The sequence below is a fragment of the Scatophagus argus genome, chromosome 13 (assembly GCF_020382885.2).
Source record: "Scatophagus argus isolate fScaArg1 chromosome 13, fScaArg1.pri, whole genome shotgun sequence".
NCBI classification, from domain to species: Eukaryota; Metazoa; Chordata; class Actinopteri; family Scatophagidae; genus Scatophagus; species Scatophagus argus.
In genome coordinates this window covers 21,390,748-21,414,846 of record NC_058505.1, presented here as the reverse complement: position 1 = coordinate 21,414,846, position 24,099 = coordinate 21,390,748, and the positions used below count along the sequence as shown (strand labels likewise).

Sequence of the window (24,099 nt, the reverse complement as noted above, 5' to 3'; positions counted from 1 at the left end):
GTGGTGATTTTGGCACGCTCTCGGCTTCGAAACAACTGCCCTAAATGAGCCGGATTTGAATGCACCCTTAGCTTGTGCCTCAGCTCTTAAGGCAAAGAAGGACAAAGAAACCATTAAGTAGGGCTGTGTGATATTAGATTTTTGCAGATATCTGATATGCACATATTTTCCCATCTTGTTGCAGAGAACATCAAGTCTCTCCTGTGGTGGGATTAACATACCATTATGGCTACTCTTGGCTCACTGGCAGGTGCAGACATACAGCGCTAAAGCACTACGAGAGGGTAAAATACAGATTAGCTTTAGATGATATCACGATGATCCAGAGAAGGATATTCACTGCATGTAAAACACTCTTTTCTAACAATAATCCCACAAAACACAAGATGAAAATGCACTAAATAAGTAGAAGCGCTTGTCATTGTTGTTTCAGAGACCCTTCTCTTACCGTCTACTAATTCAAAATATGCCTGAAAGTGAAAACTGAGAATTGTTGATTCACCCTTATTTTGGTGTCAGCTGCTCTACTCATCAGTCCAACTGAAACCAGCTTCCATCAGCAAACTAACTTCCCATGAATTCAGGCTACTGAGGCTTGGAGTTTCCACCACTGCTGCTGTGCACAGATCTCGACAGCAGCATTATGTCGACTAAGACAAAAAATAAACAGGAGTTTATCTATAAAGGAAAGAAAGGCCTCGGGCCAACAGCATATGGACATTACATCACTAACAAGGTGCTGCTGTCCTCTGTGCAGTGGAATGATTATACTGGCTCCAACACATAATCTTGTATGTGACAAACTCTAACTAAATGGAAACAAAATTGGAAAACAATTCCACTTGAAAATAAAAGTAAAATGATAAGGGTTGTTTTTCTAAATCAATGAGAAAAAAAAGATAAACAACAGCAAGCTATGACAACATTTGTGAAACATATGAAACAAAGCTGAGGAATGAAAACTTGGAATAACACCGAGCTGGCTTTATAAGGTCTTTGTCTTTAGATTCACATCATAACTTCACATCAACATGTATTTTATTTAAGCTTTGTGTTAAACACAGATGCATTTGACAAATCTATCGTATCTTGTTAAATTTACATAATGTTCTGTCTTCACTTGATGCAGTCCTTACATTTTTTTTCATCTGTTCCATTTGCGGTTGTCTTTCAAACTCTGCTGCTATTGTTACAGTAAATCCACGTTTGTTTCTTATTATAAGACTGGATTAAAGAATGAATTTGACTGATGACAATGCGGGTCTTCTTCTACAATTTTAACGCAGTAAGAAACACGAGTGGTTAGACCATCGGACTTGATTTTAAACAAACTAACAGATTACCCAGATCATCTAAATCACTTCATTGGAAAGTCAATCCAACAGTGATGAGATCGAGATACCTAGCGATTTCTTTCTCATCATGGCAGCTCTGTGTTGCCGTATAAGTCGAATCTCGGCAAGACGCAGACGCTGCCACGGTGACACGACGACAGACGATGTCCGTCAATCCATTACTCTCTTCTACACCTGCAACAAATAGTTGCTCAGTAAAAGAAGGTTAATCAGCAACTGCTTCGATTATCATTAATCATCTTAGTTAAGCAAAAGTGTCAAACTACACCAGCTTCTCAAATGTGACACCTCCTTGTCAATTATGATAGTAAATGTAGTACCTTTGAACTTTTGGACAGAAGATGTCACTTTAGACTCTGGGTACCTGACATATGACTGAAATGTATATATGAGAGGAGAGGACTTCATCTGACATCTTTAGAAACTAAAGTCATCTAAAGCATATAAACTACACGACACTAAACTTTACGTTTACCAGGATAAAGTCAGCACAGTGCTGATAACCACAAGCACCAGGCAGACGTTAACAATGAAGCAAAGGTTGCTGTAACTCCACGGGTATGGGGCTGTAACGTTACAGCATACACAATCCACAAACAGCTAGCTGCTAGCAAAACGCTCGCTGAGTGGGTGACCAGAGTTACACGTAAATTCATAGCTTGTTTGTCAAATCACATCAGTTTTCAGAGAAAGAGAAGTGATGTCCATTAAGACAAAAATAATTATAAAACAAAAATCACATTTTTGCTTTGCATGCATTCTTCACCTTTGCTGTCATAACTCCATCCTAAGGAAAACACTAATGTAGTCATCCAGCAGATTTTCTTAGCCAGTCAATGAGTCTGCTGATTCATACAGATGACCATCAGGCATTTATATTCTTACAGTTCCTGTCTAGTAGTCACACTGGGAATCTGTCAGGTCGAATAAATGTGCTTCCGTCATGGATTTTTATTGGGAAATGCAGCCAGTCTGTCAGTCAGTAAACAAAGTCTGAGTGTGTTATCATCTATCGTCCAGACCTTACATATTTTTGAAGATAAAACTAAAGAAGAAGAAGAAAAATAAAAGAGTTGCACAGTGTTATAATGCCAATACTCCGAGCTAAAGAAGACAGGAGTGTAATAAAACAGGACAAGCTTTAACAGTCCTGGCCCAGCATAAAAACCAAAAGAGCTGACAGTCTTTTGTTCAGCGCACATCACATCATAACAGCTCAGGGTACACCTCTGTTTATCTAACTGTCCCGCTAAGTGTCTGACCCAAACACAGCTGCCATGAGAAAACACGATAAGCATGTAACAGCCCTGGTCAGCATGGCTCTGCAAAGCGCACAGACCTGGGCCCCACATCTTCACAGGACTAAAACTAACTGGGCCCAGGGCCAGATTTACAGCTGGGTGCAACAACAAGCTTCATCTGGTCTCCAAGAGCAGGAAGAAACCAGAGTCCATGTGAAACTGCTCTGAAAATAAACAACAGTAAAGTGCATTACAGGAATTATACTCATCCCTCTTGCTGCTACTGAGACATATTAGGCTGGTTATGACCTGCATAACACTGATCCACAATGTGTTTGTCAAGGACCACATTTCTCAAGTTTCATAGCGCAAGGAGGGTAATATAAGTTCAGCTACTGTTGAAATAGCCACGCCACCAATTAGTCGACTGAAAGTATAAACCCAGTCAACAACAATTCTATTAAAAGTACATTAGGACTGCAGCTGTCAACTCATGCATGAGTGGTTTGAGGGTATTCACCAGTTCGATACATTCTCAAGGGTTTCAGACCTGTCGTACAAGTCAAGATAGACATGACAGATAGATTGTGTTTCTCCACAAGGGGAAAAACACTGACTTATAATGTCATCATGCCTTAGCCTTAAAAAACAGGGTTTAAATATAGAAAAAGGAGAAGAAGAAGACGTAGAAGAAGCTTTACTTGTCATATACAATCATAATAAGTATAATGCAGTGCAACTACCACCACACGGCACCCGCGGACCACCTCTGAGCACCAGTACACCTCGCGAAAAGGAATCGACCGGACAATTAACCTAACATACACGTTTGGAGAACACGGAGAACACGCAATCTCCACACAGAAAGGTCAAGCCGGCAATGAAACCCAGGCAACTATACAACCCACAACTAATGCTGTCAAAATGATCTAAAATAAACGTTAGTCTGAGTCTCATATTAGTTGTGGATAACACTGCTTTGGAAGGATATTTTCAGCATCGAAATTCATTTCAAACTATTCCCCTTTTGCTTTTGTCACAGCACAGCACTGCTCTGACGACACATCAATGGCAGCTGTATTAATACTTTCTCTATTAATATTTTGTGTCACATCAATTGATACAACTATGGACTCTGTGAAACTGAAAGTCTTTGTATTTCTGTGAATGAGACTTGCATGCCCACGCACACGAATTGTTTAAGTCACACAATGGAACAGAATGTTTGCTTCGGGTCTATTTACAACTTTGATTCCAAGTCATTTGTGCCATCTTGCTTGTAGTTTAAAATGACTAAACAACTGTACAAAGGTACAGCATAATTTGTTTCTGAATACATTTCCAGCACAGAGTGCAGGTACAGAAAGACAATATTACTCTATTTTGAGCCCCTAGAATTTCTTCCTTTTTGGTGTGTTACTGAAAGTGGATGCTAGGTTGCATTTCAGAAGCTTTCTAACTGAACAGAGGCCATTTGGTTTGGTAATTAAAGAAGCTGATTTGGTTGTTTGGATCTTTGGAGCTGAGCTGGAGTGAATTCTAAAAAGGTGGTAGGCTGATAGAACACTAAACAGTCCTGCTGAAGCTGCTTGCCAGAATGCATTTCCAAGTGCAGGGCTCAAAGCTAAATGGTTCCTGTTCTGCAAAGGGAACACAGAACTAAAACATGTGTCAGGAGTTTCGAGGAGATGACGGATTGCTTCTGACTTTGAGCCAGAAAGCTTAGCTCTGCTTCATACTGACTGGACAAAATAGACAAATGCACAAATGAACCAATGTATAAATAATCTAGAAGAAAAAGGTGTAATATATATCAACAGATATTTCCAAATTACTTCATATAAATGCCATGACTTGTCAGTTTTTGCTATGGTGGGGAACCCAGTGGCACTGGTTACATGCTGCAGTCACACTGAGCTGTATAGCAATATGCGACTATGCAGAGCACAGGCGATGACTTGAAGAATACTGCAACTACTGTCCTCAAACAATGCAGATACTGCTGCTCACAGGTACGCACAGAGGGAGAAAGCCCGGAGGCACAAACCTAACAGCTGCACTTCTGCCATGCCTGTTCTCACAGCACAGACTGGCTGCAGTAATATTACACCTCTTGATGCAACTTTATATCTTATTTATACACACACACACACACATATTGACATGAGCTGTGATACGATAGATATTTGATATAGTGTTGTGCATTTTCTTTCTCTATCAGTCATAAAGGGAAGCAAAAAGATACACTGCTGCATTCTTAACAAGGAAAGTAACTTAGCTAAATGTAAATGCTTTAATAAGACTAGCAAGACAGGAAAAAATCCAAAAGCAGTGTTTCTAGAGAAACAAGATACTCGTCTCATAGTCTGAGACAGTACTTGAACTTTATGGTTCAACTGGGGTTCAGTTGAGGATATGTTTCTAGTCAGGGGGGAATAAGCCAGATTCACCATGACTAATACATATCACATCTTTTGCCTTGAACTGAAACATTTAGTCAATTCACTGATTAGTCTACAGAAATTTAATTAGCAACTCTTTTAATATTTAATCATGGAGTCATTTTTTTCCCATTAAAATGCCAAACATTCCCCTGTTTTACTGTCTCCGTTATGAGGATTTGCTGCTCTTTGTATTACTTTTCTTTTCACTATTTTCTTAGATTTTAGAGAACAGAAGATATTATGCTGAAGATGAAGATAATGATCTGCAGATTATTTAGTAAGAAAACTTATCATTAAATTTAGCCTCTTTTGGTTTTCAGCAAAATGCAATATTCACAGCATTCAGGTAACAGCCTACACATTCTTAACTGATCTTGATCATTTTCACAAGTAGAAATGAGCAGGTTATATCAATTTATATCACATTAGTTCATTTAAATCCATTCAGCACAAACTTGACGGGACACCAAAAAGAAACTCTTGGCTCTTGTCAGATTAACGTGCTTTCCGTAAACCCGTATGCATACTTGACTGACGACTGCATAGAGTAAAGAGAGTGCTGCTCTGTGATGGTTTGGAGACACACCTAACTGGACATGGACGTGTATTTGGTTATGTGTATACTACACTGGGCATCTACATGGGTTGTTCGTGTGTACAGTCAAAATGTGCAGTCATGAATTTTGGGATGCACAGGGACAATTTCCCATGGTCCTTTGCAGACACAAGCAGAAGACAGCATTTACATCACAAAGACCATTTTTATTTATCCCCTTGGGGATAAATAAAGATATTTTGGTTCTGATTCTGTACTGCATACAGTCAGCATTAATTCAGTTGAATCAAGTACAACAACTGTACTTCAGAACTGGTGCTGGGGTCATCTGAATGTGAATAATATTAGGCATCTGTGCCAACTGACTATCAGAGTGAACCCTTTAAATTGTCTGGATTACTATGGACACCATTACAAACTGATCACAACATGATAGCTGATTGGTTTACTCCACTGTATGAAAAGTGTTGGCTATCATACCAGGTAAATTTGCTTATCAGCAGTATTGATTTCTTCTACATTCGTGTTCTTGCAAAAAATATTTCAGGTTCATTTCAAGTTTCGACTCTGTAATACTGGATTGTCTACTGTATCATGAAAACCTCACTGCACTTCTAATTACTGCTAAAGAAATTAACCCAATCCCCAACCAAGCTGTGTTACAGCTTTGAATGGCCCGTATAAGCTAAATACAGAGTTAATAAATCTTCTATAAGAACTACCATTCTCTCTGGATGAGCACAATGTTCTCGTTGTATAAAAATACACTGTATTGCAATCCCAATATATAACCTTGACAAATATGCTTGAAATAATGATAGAACATGTACTGGCACGAACGCAAATGTTTTCCTGAAAGTTTTTATGATTTGTTTACACTGTCAGCCCTGTGAACAAATTAAAGCACCATAAAGATTAAGAGCCGAATTGCATATTTTAATAGCATTAATGGATCAAAGGTTGCAGAGCAATCAGCACCTCTCTGTCAACGTGTGACCCCCGTCCTCCTTTGGCAACATGATTGCTGAGCTTGGTCAGCATTTGGGGAAAGACAGGAGGGTTAACCAGGCGCAAAGATTAACTAGCTCAATAAATGATGACTCAGCCAAATGTCTTTTGTCTCCTCAACACATTCCTAACAGCTATGAGGACAGACACACACGGCTCTGCCGGCCGGTGTAGCCTTCATAACAGCTCCACAGAGCTTGACGTGCCCGAGGTGGAAACCTGCAGAGCAACAGAACAAACCTTGTTTGTCGAGTTTACTGGCGAGGTTTGTGGGCTGCTGGTGTTTGAATTATGGGCTTAACAAATGAAGCAGTTACTCTCTTCCTGTTGTATTATAGCAAGTGAGTGAAAGACGAGGAAGCCATCTCCGACCAAATGGTTCTGAAGGAAATAACCAGTATAAAACTGGAGACATGTAGCCTTACCGTCAGTGGCTCCCCAGTTAGCCAGTCAGCTAGCGAGTGGCTAGCCGAGTGTGGGTTTAATATGAAGCTTACCTCATATTGGATATACTGTTTCCTCCACTCCGGGGTGATGTGAGCTGAGAGATGCTCTGTGAATTTCATCTTGACAGTCTGCTGGTTTTTCCTCCCCTTGCTTTAGGTACTGCCCGGATCCGGAGGCTCAGCTGAGCAGCGGACGGTTTAGCTTTGCTGGTTCACAAACGTTTACACAGAAACTCTCGTCCGAAGATTACGATCGGGCTGCTCGGTCAAAGACAGAGATGCCCTTTTGTCTTCACGTTAACCTAGCTAGCTACCGGCACATATTTCTGTCGTTTAAGACACACTCGACAAAATGCTGGTGGAGACATATTTTAGCAAAGGAAAATGCTTAAATTTGGTTTTCACTGCAGCGCCAATGTCGCAAAATAGCGACTAGCTTTAGGTAAACAGGCTCACGGTGCTGGCACTAGCTGAGTCTTGCTATATGTCCCCCCCTCCTCTCTCCCTGCTGTTCAGCCTCTATCTCTCTCCACCTCCTGTTTCCCCGGTGCCTTCAGATGCAGTTGGAAATATTAAAACTAACCAATCGAGCGCACATGAACATGTTGTTGGTGGGTGTAACAAGGTGTGGCGTTCTTCAGACAACATCGTCCAACCAGCTCGTGTAAACTGGTTTTTTTTAACCTTAGTGGTGGGGCACTGAGCTACCTGTCATGGAAAAGGGGAGGGGTAATCGGTGACAGTTACAGTTTACGCCCACACAGAAGCTACCGTCATTTGAAATCTTGTTTTACTCAGACGTTGCTGTTATTGTTGCTCATAGTCAGTCTTTTCCTGATTCACTGTTTTTCTGGATTTTGTTAATTCTTTGAGAAAGATCATGTTCTTGATGTTGCTGAACTTAGCTAAAAAAGCTCAAATGCTTCACACTAAAAGTTTTCCACTAACATTTTTATTATTCATTTTCTTTATTAGATTTTATGAAATACCCTGAGTTGTTTTACTCTAATTCAAGTCTAATTCATCTCCATTTGAATTTTAATAAAAAATATAAGTGTATTCTTGACATAGATGACGGAGTTTTACTGCTCAGTTCTGTGTCTTTTAATTTGATCCACTTAACGCTATTTCCTCCGAACTCCGTTCACAGCTTGCGTTTCAGTGAACAAACATTTTCCTTAGCATATATTCCGGTGCAACATGAATGCCACATTTGTGACGTCACCAGTCGCCTTCGCGAGAAGATGGATGACGTAGATGTTGACTTTCTTTAAGCGAGGGGGAAAATCAGGTGCAAAATTGAAAATAGCTATATTTTGGGTATTTGTGCATAACATGGCGGAAATTAAGCCGCAAGATCCAAAAATAAACATACATGGAAAGATGGTGTAGCAATTTATGCTAAATACAGTAACAGATTTTTATGATTGATATTAATTGTGGGAAGTATGGAAATATAACAATGAAAATATCCTATGTGTTCTTCAATCACATAAGTGCAAAGAAAAAGTCCAAACGAAATCTGCACCCCCACAAAGAAAATTGATGGAGATATGAAAAATGAACCATAAGGAACCAATATTTTAAAGATGCCTGTCTGTAAAGTCTTTTATTCTGTAATCATGCAAAACTCTTACTATAACTGTGTTTGCTGCTGATGAAAGTGGCACACCGTCACTGGTAACCAATACCTGTCTAACAGAGCTACCGCAAAACGTCCAGGTGTTCTTCCTCTCATGAAAGAGAACTCGGTCTCTGTCTCTGAGGAGGACCCTTATAAGGGCTGTTACAGCAGTTATAATAAAGATAATGATTTAACTCTTTAGACATTATTTCTGTAAATGTTTCTGATGTTGATGCTGGTGTCGCTGGTTGGACGGTTTAACTCTCATCATCCAGAATTGGTTTAAGATAAGTTGCCCATAATCAGCCTAACAGCACCATCTAGTGTTCAAATACGATATTGCATACACACAGATAGGGTTTCTTTACCTGTAATCAATGAGCAGTTAATACTTTATTTGTCTTTGGCCACTCTCAGCTGTTATACTTCTTTATATGCCTTAAGAAGAATTGAATATAATAGGTAGAAATAATAGTTAAAAGTCCAGATCAACTTGATTGATTGTGGTTGTAACATTCTTGTAGCAGTGACAGTGGCTGTTGTAGGTATTTGTGCTAGCAGTAAAGATATATGAGCATATTAATATTAGTGGTAAAAGTATAACAAAAGTGTGTAGTGCTTGTATTGCTACAGCAGTAATATTCAAAGTGTTATTAGTTATTGTGAGCAGCTCCAGTGCTACTAATTGTAATTCTAATTAATAAATTGTAATTGTCCTCAATTTCTCGAAGCCATTTGTTTTTCAAAGAAATAATTTCAATACTTTACAGAACTTTTATTTCAGCATTTTCAACCACTGAACAAGTTATGTTTACTTCAAAGGGAAAAGTGACCTGTATTGCATTCATAATAGTATGACTTGTATTAAGACCCTTTTTTTTTATATAAATGTGTGTTCAAAGCTTAAAATAAATCCATAAAGGAAAGCTGTACTTCACTTTGTAAAGATTCTTTTCAAAATAGTGACATCATTTGTTCAAATATGAAATCATGTTATCTTGTTGGTCTGTCAACTTCTTGATATACTTACCCACAATCACCACCTTCCACCACTATGCTGATACAGTATATAGCCAGTATAGCGGTATATTGTACAGTGTTTATTTTAAAACAGTTAATTCATAACTCTTTTAATTTTTGAAACTGTTTTGCACACTTTTTGCATTTTGCACTCTATTCTGTTCTTGTGAGCTGCCATGACAAGTGAATTTGCCCACTGTAGGATCAATAAAGCTCATCTTATCTTCGGTTTGGTGACAAACATATTCACGATTAGGTCATTTTGAAGAGGTCATTTTCTCCATAGAGATACAGTATGTGACTCTCTAATAAACAGTTCTGAAACCAGAGTATGTCTGGCTATTTTGGTGTCATTAAAACACCTTTTCAAAGTGAGAGCCGACAGAAATGATGAGGTCTACTGCTGGACCAAAGTCTCAGTTTGAGCTGTTTAAAAGAAAGCCTTGTGAATAAAGTCTCCTTGAGAGGAACCAGTGCTGTGATTTTACTCTTCGTGTGTACCTGTGGAGTCGTTGAATGGTCCTCATTCATACAGAGAGAAAGAGAAGAGAAAATATTGATCACCCTGTGACAAGCTGCTGCTGTGGTGGTGTTTTTTTCCTGTGTGGAGGTCAGCCTCTGTGTGAGCCTGTTGTGCCACCTACAGGTCAATAATGAGTACCTACGTGCCAGATACACTGCCCTCATATTATTAGATGAAAATATTATATATTTTATGGACATGTAGTAGCAGGCTTGTTCTGATGGATTTTTTTTCTGTAAAAAAAAAAAAAAAAAAACATAAGTAAGGTGGGTGCTCACAATGTGACTGTGTAAACAGATTTTTGTCCACACAACTACAGGAGTATACATCCACATACACCCACCCACACATTTTTCCACGTTCTGTACACCACATATGGTAATGCGGTGCACATAAAGTGAACGTGCATGCTCCATCAGTCTACAAAACAGTTTAGTGTGAGAAGTCAGCATCAGGTTAGTTGTTACCTGTTGAGGTGTTGCTCCTCTGGCTCAGACTGCGGGACTCCTCGGCTACCTGCAGTGCAGTGCAGCACGGCTGAGGACGACCATCATTACCTAGCAACGGCAACCATATGTCATTTATTTTTCAATGGCGTCTCAGTCTTATTTGCCTGACTTATGTTTAATTTATATATCACAGCAATTGACAGCTGAACTGGATGTGACTAAGCATATCTGATACTTTTTTGTAACTTCCTGCAGTGAACTAACGTGTCGGTAGCTACGAAGATGACATGTTGTATTAATGTGTCTTGTTTGCTGTGATTGTAGACTCTCTGTAGACAGAATGCCACTCCTGACAAACTCCAATCGCATTTCACACTTTAAAAACATACTATGATGGAGCTGTCTCACCATTTTGTTATATGTTATTCAGAATATTTCTCCCTATGCTGAGGGAATCAGATGGGAAACTTAAAATATATTTAGAGCATGTAAAGGGATCAGCAAAGAGGAAAACAATGTCAGATTACATAATCTGTGTGTGTGTGTGTGAGTGAGTGAGTGTGTGCGCATTATACTGTATACGTGCATGAAAGACAAATCTAACCAGGACTCTATGACAGAACCTGACGCTTTATGACATGAATTCCTGGCTGTGGAAGCATCCAGAGAGCCAGCAGGGCTAAATGTGGAGCAATCATTACCGAGGATTAACAGCCAGCCAGGGTCAGATTAGGCTGGCTTGCCTTTTATAACAAGGTTGTTTAGATGTAAACAAGCTGGTGTCTGCGGTTTGAAACTGACAGACAGTGTAGTCGTTCCTTTCTGTCTGAGGCTGCTATGTTGGGAGCCATTAGTATTACTCTGTGACAGCTCCTACTGATGCCTGTTTGTTTCCATTGCAGGTGTTTCAAACTCAACGAGCTGCCACAAGTTGCAAAGACCTCACTTTTCAATATGTAAAAAAACCCAACTGAAACCGAAATACTAGGTCATGTGAACCTGCAGTGTTCAAACCATATGCTGCCCTCAGATAGAATTTCAATAACAGCCCACAGTGTCTCCATAATGCAGTTAAAACTCAACTGTTGTTCACATAAGGTACTCAGACACCATAACTGTGCTTATTTATTCATCCAGATCCTCAGCCACTCGACATGATGTCATTCCTACTGCAATTACTACTGTTTAGTCATAATCTGACTTAAATCTGTTACGACTCAGTACAGCTACTACCATTATTGTTACTACTATTGTTATCAAAATCACCATAATACCTTCTGTATACTTCATTGTCATTATCATTATCTACATTTCCGATACTTCTGGTATTATTACTGCTGCTATGCATCTCTGCTTGTGTGCTCCTTCTCTCACACCCCCCTCTCTCCCTTGCTCTCTCTCTCCTCTCTCTCTCTCTCTCTCTCTCTCTCTCTCTCTCTCTCTCTCTCTCTCAACCCAACCGGTCAAGGCAGATCCATCTTGAGCCGGGGTCTGCTCCGAGGTTTCTGCCTTCTAAAAGGCAGTTTTTCCTCACCACTGTCGCCAAGTGCTTGCTCAAGGGGGAATGTTGGGCTCTCTGTATTACAGTTTGATTAAAGAGTTTGGTCTCACTGGTGACCAGGAAGCTGAATACCGAGGTGTGGTGGACAGCTTCGTGGAGTGGTGTGGACAGAACCACCTGCAGCTCAACATAGGGAAAACTAAAGAGCTGAGGGTGGACTTCAGGAAGACGAGTACCCCCCATAACCCTATCAACATCAGGGGTACTGAGGTGGACATTGTGGACTGCTACAAGTATGTAGGCGTCCACACAGACAATAAACTGGACTGGACAGTCAACACCAGTGCCCTCTACAAGAAAGGGCAGAGTCGCCTTTTCCTCCTCAGGAGACTCAGGTCTTTTAATGTCTGCAGGACAGAGCTGCAGATGTTTTACCACTCAGTGGTCTCCAGTGTCATCTTCTACGCTGTGGTGCGCTGGGGCAGCAGGGCGAAGACAGCTGATGCCAACAGGCTCGATAAGCTCATCAGGAGAGCTGGCTTTGTCCTGGGAGTGGAACTGGCAGAGTCTCTGGCAGAGGTGTCTGAGCAGAGGATGCTGAGGAAACTGCTCAACATCCTCAACAACAAGTCACACCACCTGCATGCCACACTGCAACCCTACCGCAGCACCTTCAGTCGTAGACTGAGACCACCGAGGTGCTCCACAGAACGCCACAGGAAGTCCTTCCTCCCTGTGGCTATCAACTCATCCCTTTTACCCACATAGGACAATAACAGTTTACCCTGCACTACTATCAACACTTTAATATTGTATCTGCACCTTACCTGTTGCCATTCTGCACCTTATCTGCCATTATCTACATCATGTATATACTCTGTTATTTTTTTATAGTACTCAGCTATTTTTTATATTACTCTGTTATTTATGTGCAGTTGTTATTTATGGGCAGTCGTGGATCAGCGGTTAGGGTGTCGGACCCGTAACCGGTGGATCGCTGGTTCGATTCCCCGTCCCGGTGTCCATGGCTGAGGTACCCTTGAGCAAGGTACCTAACCCCCACTGCTCCCCGGGCGCTGCACGCGGTCGCCCACTGCCCCGGGTTTGCTGTGTGTGTGTGTGTGCACGTCACTTGGGTGGGTTAAATGCAGAGAACAAATTTCGTTGGAGTGAGTTCCCTCCAATGACAAAATATGTCACTTTAATCTTTATTTTATATTTTATATTTTGTGTGATTACTTGATACTTTTGTTTGCCTCTTTGTATTGCAACCCTGGCACAACAATTTCCTGCGGGATCAATAAAGTTCTTATCTTATCTTATCTTATCTTACTCACATCCTCTGTACTTGCAAAAGTAAACGTTATTACCTGTGTGACTGGGAAATGGGATATAATACACTGTAAAGCATTGAGACATTTGACCATTATACCAACAAGGACTTTAATGACATCACATTCTAAATGCACAGACAGCTTTACAGCTATAACAACTTCCACTTGTCTGGGAAGGTTTTTGGAGATTTTGGAGCGTTTCTGTGGGAATTTTTGTCCATTCATGCAGCAGAGCATTTGTGAGGTCAGACTCTGATGTTGGACAGAAGGGCCTGACTCACAGTCTCATCCCAAAGGTGCTGGGTGGGGTTCAGATCAAGACTCTGTGTGGGCCAGTCAAGTTCTTCCACACCAAACTCATCCAACCATGTCTTTATGAACCTCTTGCTTTGTGCACTGGGGCACAGTCATGCTGGAATAGAAAAGCATTAGGTATTCAGATTTCCCTTCATGGAAGTAAATGGCTGAGTCCAACCCCTGAACAGCCCCATACCACACCTGAATTCAATAATAAGGAGTTGTGTCCGAATTTTTGTGTCTATACAGTGTATCAAGTCTTACAAAATAAATGCATGATCAAAACTGAGAACTGTGTCCACAAACCTCAGATGTGCTGGTTAACCTGCATTTTGTCTCCAAGTGGCTTCAGTTTGGTATGGACTCTTGAGTCAGCTGGACATAATGATATAGATAGCAGCCACTGTCAGATTTTCCCCTGGAACTGGAGAATGCCATCCACATCAGACACTCAGAGGGATGTTAAGACTGATGAAGTGGATCAGGTTCAGGACCATATCAGAGCTCAAGAATTAAGATATTTTTTCAATACTTCTTCAGTATTTTACAAAGACCATGGTGGTATTGCAATTGTTTGAGGTTGCACTGAGCACACAGATCAACAACAGGGAGTCGGTTGGAGGACCATTCAATATATGAATGCTATAATCAAGTTATAGTAAGAGGTTTGCTGACCAATGCTGGCATCCAACAGTTCCTCTAAGAGGCATCATTGATGATGTAAACCTGTCTGGCAACAAGAAGTACACCAGTGCAGGAATGAGGATGGAGCCTGTAAAGTGCTAATGCCTGTAAAGTAGCTAATGAACCGGTCTCAGGGAAATGATCTGCACACTGGTGGGTGCACACGTAGGAGTGTTTGTATGCATCCAGTCTTCAGGATTTTACAGTAATGTGAAGGTCAACATGGTTGCCAACAGTGAAAAGGTTCACATTAAGGCGGAATCTGCAGTCTTTCTACAGTCAGCCGTCAGTTTTTAAGTTCACTGGCAGCAGGTTGTTTGGTGTCCTGCAGGCCACAATCACCTTCTCAAACATAATTAATATTGTTTCATCACACCAGCAAAAATCATCTGTCCTCAAACATAAGTTGAAAAGTACACAAAACGTCTATTGTTAACATCTATAACGAAGTTAAATTGTGAATAGGACTATCAAATATTAATATATTTAGAATTTAGGTTCTGGGTGATATAAGAGTACTCGTGTCACCAGAATTGAGAGATTTTGCAGCTTATCTACTAGTTTCGATTACCGGTAATGTAATTAATGCTATTTTGATTATTATTATTTCTTCTTTTTTTCTTTTTTGGCACATTCCTCATAAGAGATCTAACTGAGGCTTATGTCCTAACATATGTAACGTCACAAAGTAGGACAATATACTAGACATACTGCTAAGAACAACTTTGAGGATCCTGTACCACACCACCGTGCTTCTTTATACTTCAATTTGACCACATCCCAAAGAGAAATATTATATTTCACTACCTTTATTCAGCAAGTTAAGTCAATTTTCACTCATATTTCAACAAATAAAAAATGGATCTGGATCAAACTAGCCATCAGTATAAGAGTGTATAACAGCAGCTCCTGTAAACTACAGCATTAATTTACTGAATTATTACTATTACTAATAAATAAGTAGTAATTCAATATTACTATTATTGAATATGTCAATAATAGTAAAATAATAATATTACATTGGCTGTGGCTATTCTGCATGAGTACTCCTTTTTAGTACATTTTTACTCAAGTACATTTCAAATGCAGCTAATGCAGCTAATGCACCTTTAACTGGTATTTATTTATTTACTAAGTTCCTACTTATACTTAAGTAATAATTTGAATGCATCTTCTTGCCCATTTAACACATAAAACATGAAATATGCTTCCATGCTCATCAAAAGTGCAGGTCCACTGTGAGGAAAGGGAAGACGCACCACTTCAGTGCTGTAATATATAGAAGGTTTTAATGGGTTCAGAAGAAAAGCAAACAATGGTTGATTGTGCAGCCATTATTATTATTATTGTTGCTTTAACACATACAGCAGCGAGATGAGGAAGAAAAGCTTACTTCACTGCCGATCATATTCATCCCTGCTCAAAGCACCGCAAATGAAAAACAAACTGCTTTTCTACACAACAACCTGTGACAGAAAAGACACACAGAAACGTTCCAAACACAGAAAAGTAAGGTACAGATGGTTACATTCCAGAGACTGAACTGCACGCTGAACACAAATGACACCCACTCACGTACATATAACAGCTTTTAATACATTCCCTCCCGAGATGCCAGCCATTCTGGAGCAGCGAGGCTCCTCTCTTGGCATTCACCGCGTGCCTTAATTGACTGATTTTAAATCAAGGTCCACTGTGAACACTGAGAGAGGAAGTCCAGAGTCACAGAGGAAGACAGGGACAGTAACCTTGAGGTGGAAAGTGTCTGTCTGTCTTCATACATCCCTGTATAGCGTCACTATTCTCTGAATAACGCACTGTCAACTTTAAACACAAGTTGTCAATAGATGCACAGCATGACTTGTCCATTTTTCTCTTCCAAGCAAGTGTGTCACTGTAATTCTGCATTTTCCAAAGTTGCCTCATCTGTAAAAGAGATTCCAATGAATAAATAACATATTTTACAGATAAAATAACGTGACAAAATGATGTCTGAAGAATTAAAAAATACACCTCCTCGCTGACACTGTTTAAAGGTCACACATATACCTGCTGATGATCTTCCTTTGGCTCAATAATTCAAGGCAGCCGACTAGTGTTTACATCCGCCTGCCCTGACGGACACTGTTGAGAAGTAAGAATGATGCACAAACACGGATAATATTCCATGTCTCTTTTTCATGACATGTCAAGGACACATCAAGCAGGCAGCCATTACAGAGTAAAGCCCAGACTGCGGGGATCTACTGTAAATGAGGCTAAGACCAGATTTGGTGGAGAATGTAAACAGAATGGAAACCGGAGCACCTGAATGTAACTTTATTACATTATACGCACTAAAGTGTGCAAAAAGGGCGTTTATATACGAAGCGCTTCTTCTTTTCCTGTGCCAAACGGTACCACTGTGTCCGTTTCCTCATGAAAAATACAAATAAAACGGTACGATCAGCTCATAATTATTATATTAGAATTTTTTTAAACTGGTTTAACTGAGATATTACAATGCTATAATGGTATGTTTTAGAAAATAGAAGCATCCTACAGGCACCGCAGTACTGTAAACACACCACTGAGTACTACAGACACATTGTACGTGATGATCAAATACACAGATCATAAACCAACAGTAAGGTCACCATAGACTCAGTATTGACAAGCACAGGCACACAAAATGTCCCTTCAGGAATGTTATATAAGAGTGATTTATCACCCCTCCCGACATTAACTGGAGCAGATTATTACAGTATGTAGGCCGGGCCTTGCAGCTTTAGCCCGTACGGTCCATCAAAGCCTGGACATTCTGCCAAGTAATAAGAACACAAAATACGCACCCAAAGAGAAAGCAGCTAAGAAATACGTATGAGCATGTCATTTTTCAGTCGGATTAAGCCAGTGAAGCATCTTACATCAGTCTATGTTTACGCACAAAGGCCTCTTATTATAAAACATCGTTCAAAAAGAAAGAAAGAGAGAAAAGAAATAGCAGGAATGAATTGCCTAAATAAGAAGAGCGTCGATATCTGCAGTGAAACACGGAGCTGCTCGTCTCCTTGTCGCATTATCTCCTCCAGGATCCATCCAGAAGCCTTCACATCCTCCCTCTCCTCTTCTCTCCTCCTCTCTCCGGATCCTTTCATGTAGGACAAAAAGACATTTCTGCTGGAAAAAAAATAGATGTAAAAAAATAAATAAATAAAAGAGTTCCTTTTCAGTGAGGCGCAGTCTCTTTCCCTCCTCCTACTCTTTGGATGGTGCAAAAATGATGTCTGTTAATTTGTTTAATATTCGACACGGATTTATTAAACGCAATGTTTGGACTCATCCTCCCGGACAGTGCGGACGGGCGGGTGGTGGATTACGCACAGGAGAAGGCTTCTAACTGCTGGGGCGGAGTGACGTCACCATGCAGACAGATGCTCTCTCCCCCACCCACCACCACCACCAATACCACCCATCCCCCCTCTTTGCCCTTGAGACCGGGATAGGCCTCCTGTACAGCTGATGCTGCCATTTGGGTCTGTCACTTTGCTGTTTCCTCATTATTCAGCAATTCGCCCTAAAAGCACAGCGCCACATACAGCAGAAAACTGGAGGGGGAAAAAAAAAAAACGAAAAAAAGAAAAGATCACATTTTACTTTTCCTTCAACAATACATTAAACATGATGATGACACAAAACACCAAAATGTGTGTAATTACTAATATAAGTCTGTATTAAAGAAAAAAGGTTACAATTAATTTGCAATTTACAAACTGCATTTATGGATTTGAAGTTTCCTACATTCCCTGAACTTACCAGTGAAGACAACAAGGGCAGGTTCCTGGTTTTTCTAGAACTGTGTGGATATTAACAGCCTCAGAAGTTAATATTCTGGAATTACACACACACCGAACACCTTTGGGATGAACTGGACCAGAGACTGTGAGCCAGACCCTTCTGTCCAACATCAGTGTCTGACCTAACTATTGCTCTACTGCATGAATGGGCCAAAATTCCCACAGAAACATTTCAAAATCTTGTGGAAAGAGTGGAAGATGTTATAGCTGCAAAGCTGTCTGTGTACATTGTATGGACAAAAGTACTGGGACACCTGACCATTGCACCAAAAGGGCCTTTAATGACACTGCATTCTAAATAAACAGACAGCCCATTAGAAAATGGCCAACAGAAAAGGGCCTTCCCCAAACTGTTGCCACAAAGTTGGAAGCATAGCATTGTCCAAAATGTCTTGGTGTGCTGAAGCATTAAGATTTCCCTTCACTGGAAGAGCCTAGCTCAACCCCTGTAAACAGCCTCATCCCAATATTTATGTCTACATAGCTTATTTAGAATGCAATGTCATCAAACCCCTATTCGTGACTGACTGACAAAGTAGTCGAGTGATGAAGTTACGTGATTGGGCCAGCCAGCCGTATGGTGTTTCCCTATTGGCTGTTTCTATGACATCATCAGGGGTAAACACAAGCTATCAAACGTGTGATGTTAATTTACTCATACATTGCTATTATTCTACTTATTAGGGAAGTCTAATATCAAATATAAAGGGTGTTAGTTTAAAGGCTCGCATCAGTGTTGTTTAGAACAGAGTACGAGGGATAACAGCTCTCTGTGAACCAGGAGCCATGACTGAGAACCGCAGGTTTTTTATTTATTAATCAGACATAGCATAACCGTGTAATGTGATTTAACGCTGTCATATCTAGAAAGTCACATTACAGACCCTACCAATGAACCCTATTACAAATTGATCATATTTTTAAACACTGACCAAATGCCACCAAGCCATCAAAGTTTTGAACTAATCTTGTTAAAGAAAAACTTGAAAATATAAATGGCAGTTGTCAGGGCACAAAGCCAATCAACTGTTGATCTTCGCAAATCAAGACTTTATGGTGGTAGAGCCACTATAGAGTTTTTTGTTGGGTGCTCTCATTTGATCCACTGTGACACGCACCCTCCCACTAATAGCGTTTGCTTCCACATTTGTCACTCCTCTTGTTCTACACAGTGACTCTGCCGCTGTCCTTCCCCTCCTGAAGGAGTTTTGCCAGATCTTCTGAATGAAACTGATTTCCTGTAAAAGAGGGCATTTTAGTTCCCAATTGCCTCGGGAACTGATCTATTCAAACATTCAAGGTTGAAAGCAGTCTTTGAGAGCTGTGAAATGAGTGAACTGCTGTTGGACTGGGAGTCAGCCCAGCTCTGAAGTGATGGAGCAATGTCTTTGACTGAGTACTGTGTCACACTGACAAGCCCTTAATTTAAACATGATGTGTTTCCTTCCATTTTATCATACAGAATCAGGTTAGATGGTGATCTCCTCCTGATCAAGCTGAAACATTAGACATCCTAAACAGAATCAATAAAGGGTTGTGTTTTGGCAGCAGGGCCAGAGAGGAGCAGATTGGAAAGTTCAATGACACTTCAGTGTACCATCACTCTCTGATGTGTTACATCACCAAACACATTCATCAGATGGAGGCTGGAGCAGCAATTTGGACCACATGTAGCTCATCATTTCTCTCTCATTCCTTCTTCATATCCTGTCTTTTCATGTTTCTACTCCATGTATAATCGTCTCCCCCTCTCCTCCTCTGCCTACATCCTCTCTGCCACACCTCAGGTTATTTAATCATTAACATATTGTTGTCATATTGATTGACAGTTAAACCAAATATCTGTCAGATATTTAGACAGGACTCAGATGCAGCAGAAGACTTTTTAAACAGGTCAGGTTAAAAAGGTACTTTCTCAGTCAACTTTTCATTTAGTCGTGGAAAGTAAGTACATTATACTTCTGCTACACTACATTCAAAGGTAAAGATTGTAATTTTTACCCAGAAATAAAATTTTACAATATAATATATATAATATCCTCACATGTCTTATCTTATCTACCTTCACATTGTTTCATCTAAAGTGCAAAACAGAGCCAAGCATATAGACAAAAGTAATAATAATAATAACAATAAATTTATTTGATATAGTGCTTTTCATTAAAACTCAAAGACACTTTACAGTGGTTTAAAAGAGACATTTACATAACTAGGTTAAAACTATATACAGAGGATAAAACAAACAGTAAGTAAGTAAAACACAGTAAAAGCAAGAATTAGTCACACATTAAAAGCATTTATGAACAGGTGGGTTTTGACAAGGGATTTGAATTTGGGGAGGTCAGTGCAGTCTCAGATGTGAATTGGGAGGGAGTTTCAGAGGGAGGGGGTGGCAGTAGAAAAAAGCTTGAACTCCCCAGGTCCGGTACTTGCTACATGGTGGTGGGGACAGAAGGTTGGCATTGATGGAGCAAAGATTGCAGGAGGGGTTGTGGCGATGTAGCAGAGCTATGATGTAGGGGGGCGCCTGGTTATGGAGGACTTTAAAGGTGAGAAGGAGGATTCTGAAGTGGATGCTCTGTGGGACAGGGAGCCGGGGGTGATATGGTCTCTGGAGCGGGTTCTGGTGAGAAGGCGGACGGCAGAATTCTGGATGTACTGGATTTTGTGGATGAGTTTGGATGATGTGCCGTATAGGATGCTGTTACAGTAATGAAGTCTGGATGCGGTGAAAGCATGGATGAGGGTTTCTGCGGTAGAGAAGGAGAGGAATGTTCTGAGGCGGGTGATGTTCTTTAGATGAAAAAGGCAGTCTTTGTGATGTATTTGACGTGATGTTCATCACTGTCAAAGATGACTCCAAGGTTACATGCACTGGGGGAAGGAAGCAGAGTGGAGTTGCTGATGGTGAGATGGAAGTTATGGGTGGTGCTGATGAGGGGTTTGGGGCCAATGATGATGATGTCTGATTTGTCTCAATTTAGCTGGAGGAAGTTGGCTTGCATCCAGGATTGTAGCTCGGCTAAGCAGTGGGTGAGTGTGGAGCAGGTTGCAGGGATAATGGATTTTGTGGAGATGAAGAGCTGGACATCATCTGCGTAGCAGTGGAAGTGAAGGTTATGGCAGCGGATGATGTTAGCAAGGGGCAGTATGCACAGGATGAAGAGGAGGGGTCCAAGGACTGAGCCCTGGGGGATCCCTTGCAGCAGGGGGGTGGTGGAGGAAGTGCAGTTATTGATGCTGATGATGTTGTTGTAAATGGTAGCTATTTTTTCTTGGAAGAATGACAGGAAGGTGTTGCACTTGTCGGTTGAGAAGGAATCAGAAGTGTTGTCCTTGGATTTTAGGAGTTTGTTTATGGTGGAAAAAAGAGTTTTGGGGTTGGAGGAGGCAAAATCAATCAGATTGGAGAGATAGGTGGACTGGGCAGAGTTTAGCGCATCTTTGTAGAGGTGGAGGCAGTATGTGAAGGCTTTGTGGTGCACTGTGAGGCTGGTTTTCTTGTAGAGCCATTCAAGCTGGCACTTACAGGATTTCATGTGGCGGAGATTGGAGGTGAACCAGGGAGCTGAGTGGGTGAAGGAGACAGATTTGGTTTTGACGGGGATATCTGATTGAAACAGGAGGAGAGGGTATGGTTGAAGTAATTACTGGGACACACCTCTTTATTTTGAATTCAGGTGTGGCATGGGGCTGTTTATCATGGGTCAGGCTCAGCTACTTAGTACCAGTAGAAGTCTGGCTACTGTCTCAGTGCAAGAAACAATCATAAGAATCCCAATTGGAAGTAGAAACTTTTTACTGTGTACTGTGACAAAGTCACAGTAAAACATTCAGTTAAGTAGGCAGACTTTGTCATTTACTGATCTATTAGAAAAAATGCAACCTAAACGTTAGTTTAGAATTCCCTCATGTCCTGGAGTTCTACAGAACACTGAGGAAGACAAATCTCATTCCTCTTTTGGTTGTGCAATGGTAGACATGTCTCCTTTGTGTCATAAACTGGAGCCTATGCCAGCAGACTAGGGGACTTTAGAAATGGAATATCATCGCCACGATTATGTTTTCACTTGTCCCCAACACTGGGAAACACTTTGATGCATAAGATATGTGCACTTCTGCTTTTATTATGTCATTGTTTATTTTAACCTTTTGAAGGGGCTTGACCCAAAGGTTGGGAACCCCTGGAATGATCCTGTTGCATTTAAAATAGTTAAAATCACAGCTTAAAATGCTGCGTACAGTTTATCCATTCTTCTACAGAATAGAACTTCCAGCCTAGAGGTCCTTTGTACTTTGAATACTGTAAGTCAATTAGCTGATATGCTTTTAAATAATTAGGACTGTAGATGCAAGCCTTTTACTTGTAATGGAGTATTTATTCTATTACCAAACTGACACTTTCATTTATAGGTCAACAATCTGAGTACTTCTTCCAACCACTTATTTCAGAATACAGAAAAGATATACAAGGCTGGGCCAAATAAAGTAGAACATCAACAACTGATGATTAATCGGACTGATTCAGTGGCAGGCAAAGTGACCAGAGAGGCTCAAACACTTAGATAACATAGATGATGTGTCTTGTTGCATACTGCGAGATTAATGAGTAAATAAGAAGCACTTTTAAGGCAGGTGGGTGAATGGTTTTGTGATTTTGGTTCTGTGATTTAGGAGGAAAAGGCAATTAACTGAGTGGGACAATGTGACATGGAGAGAGAGCCAGCATAAAATTAAGTACAGTTTAAAAATGTAGGCTTAAGTTCAGCAGCAGCTTGTTCACTTGTAACTTTACAGATACACATGAGTTGTCTAAGACTGAACAAAACTAACAGGTGAACGGTGATAGACTTCACGTGTCATATTCAGACAGCATCCAGCTGCTCCTTCAGTTGTTGTTAGGGATATGACCATTAGAGGGCAACCTCTTACTGGAGGAAGTGACAACATGAGTAGCAACCTTCTTAACAGCTTATCATTTTTTTTTATGATGATGCAGATCTCAACAGAAATGTGGACATAAATGATACGTATGTTACATTTCACCTCAGCATTTTAAAATGTATAAATGATAAATATTACTCAAATGTGAAAATAACTTTTGAGATGTTTCATTATTACATCACATATGTTGTTCCATTCTCAAGCAGTTTGTGTTTTGTTGATGATAAGCCTTCATCAGGATCATCAAGGGTTCTGTTTTAACTTGTCTTTCAGTTCATGTTCGTGGTGCAGGTGTCCTCAGGGATGACCCTGCTAACCTTCCCTGTTAATCTGATCTCTAATTGGCTAACTGGAGTAGATGAAGCTAAGGCCAAGAATAGGACTACATCCCATGCACAAATATCCGTGTGGGAGCATTCAAGTTAGAGGTTAGACAGAGTGGAAGGTTAGTTTAAAAAGACCGAGGTAAAAGAAATGTTATATCACATATCCAGTAATGACATGATCATATTGTTGTTCACATTTTCACTCCAGCTTGAGAGGAACTTCCTAGTTTGAAATTGGAACTGTCAGCGTGGGTTGAAAGGGCCTAAAAAAGAAAAAAACAAACACTTTCCTTTATACTGGTAACTTGTGAACGAAGGGGTATTTACAAACTGTACAGCTCAGCTTGAAATCAGAGGAATCTCACAGGCTCTTGTAAAGAGTGACACTGGGAGAAGAAATGATTTCTCAAGAGCTAAAATTAAACTGATGAAATGCTGACAACTTCATGAAGATGGGACTCATTTCGGTTTATTTGCCATTACTGCAGACTGTTATAGTCTCTGTAATATA

The 24,099-nt window shown here is 40.4% G+C and overlaps 1 protein-coding gene across 1 annotated transcript in view; it reads right to left on the bottom strand.

Moving 5' to 3' along the window:
* LOC124068914 (xenotropic and polytropic retrovirus receptor 1 homolog) overlaps positions 1–7,572 on the bottom strand; it is a 38,297-nt gene extending 30,725 nt beyond the window's left edge. The window contains exon 1 of the mRNA XM_046407459.1: positions 7,102–7,572. Within this exon, the coding sequence (XP_046263415.1) occupies positions 7,102–7,170 (69 nt within the window). The 5' untranslated portion in view covers positions 7,171–7,572. The remainder of the gene's footprint in view (positions 1–7,101) is intronic.
* Positions 7,573–24,099: the final 16,527 nt, after the last annotated feature.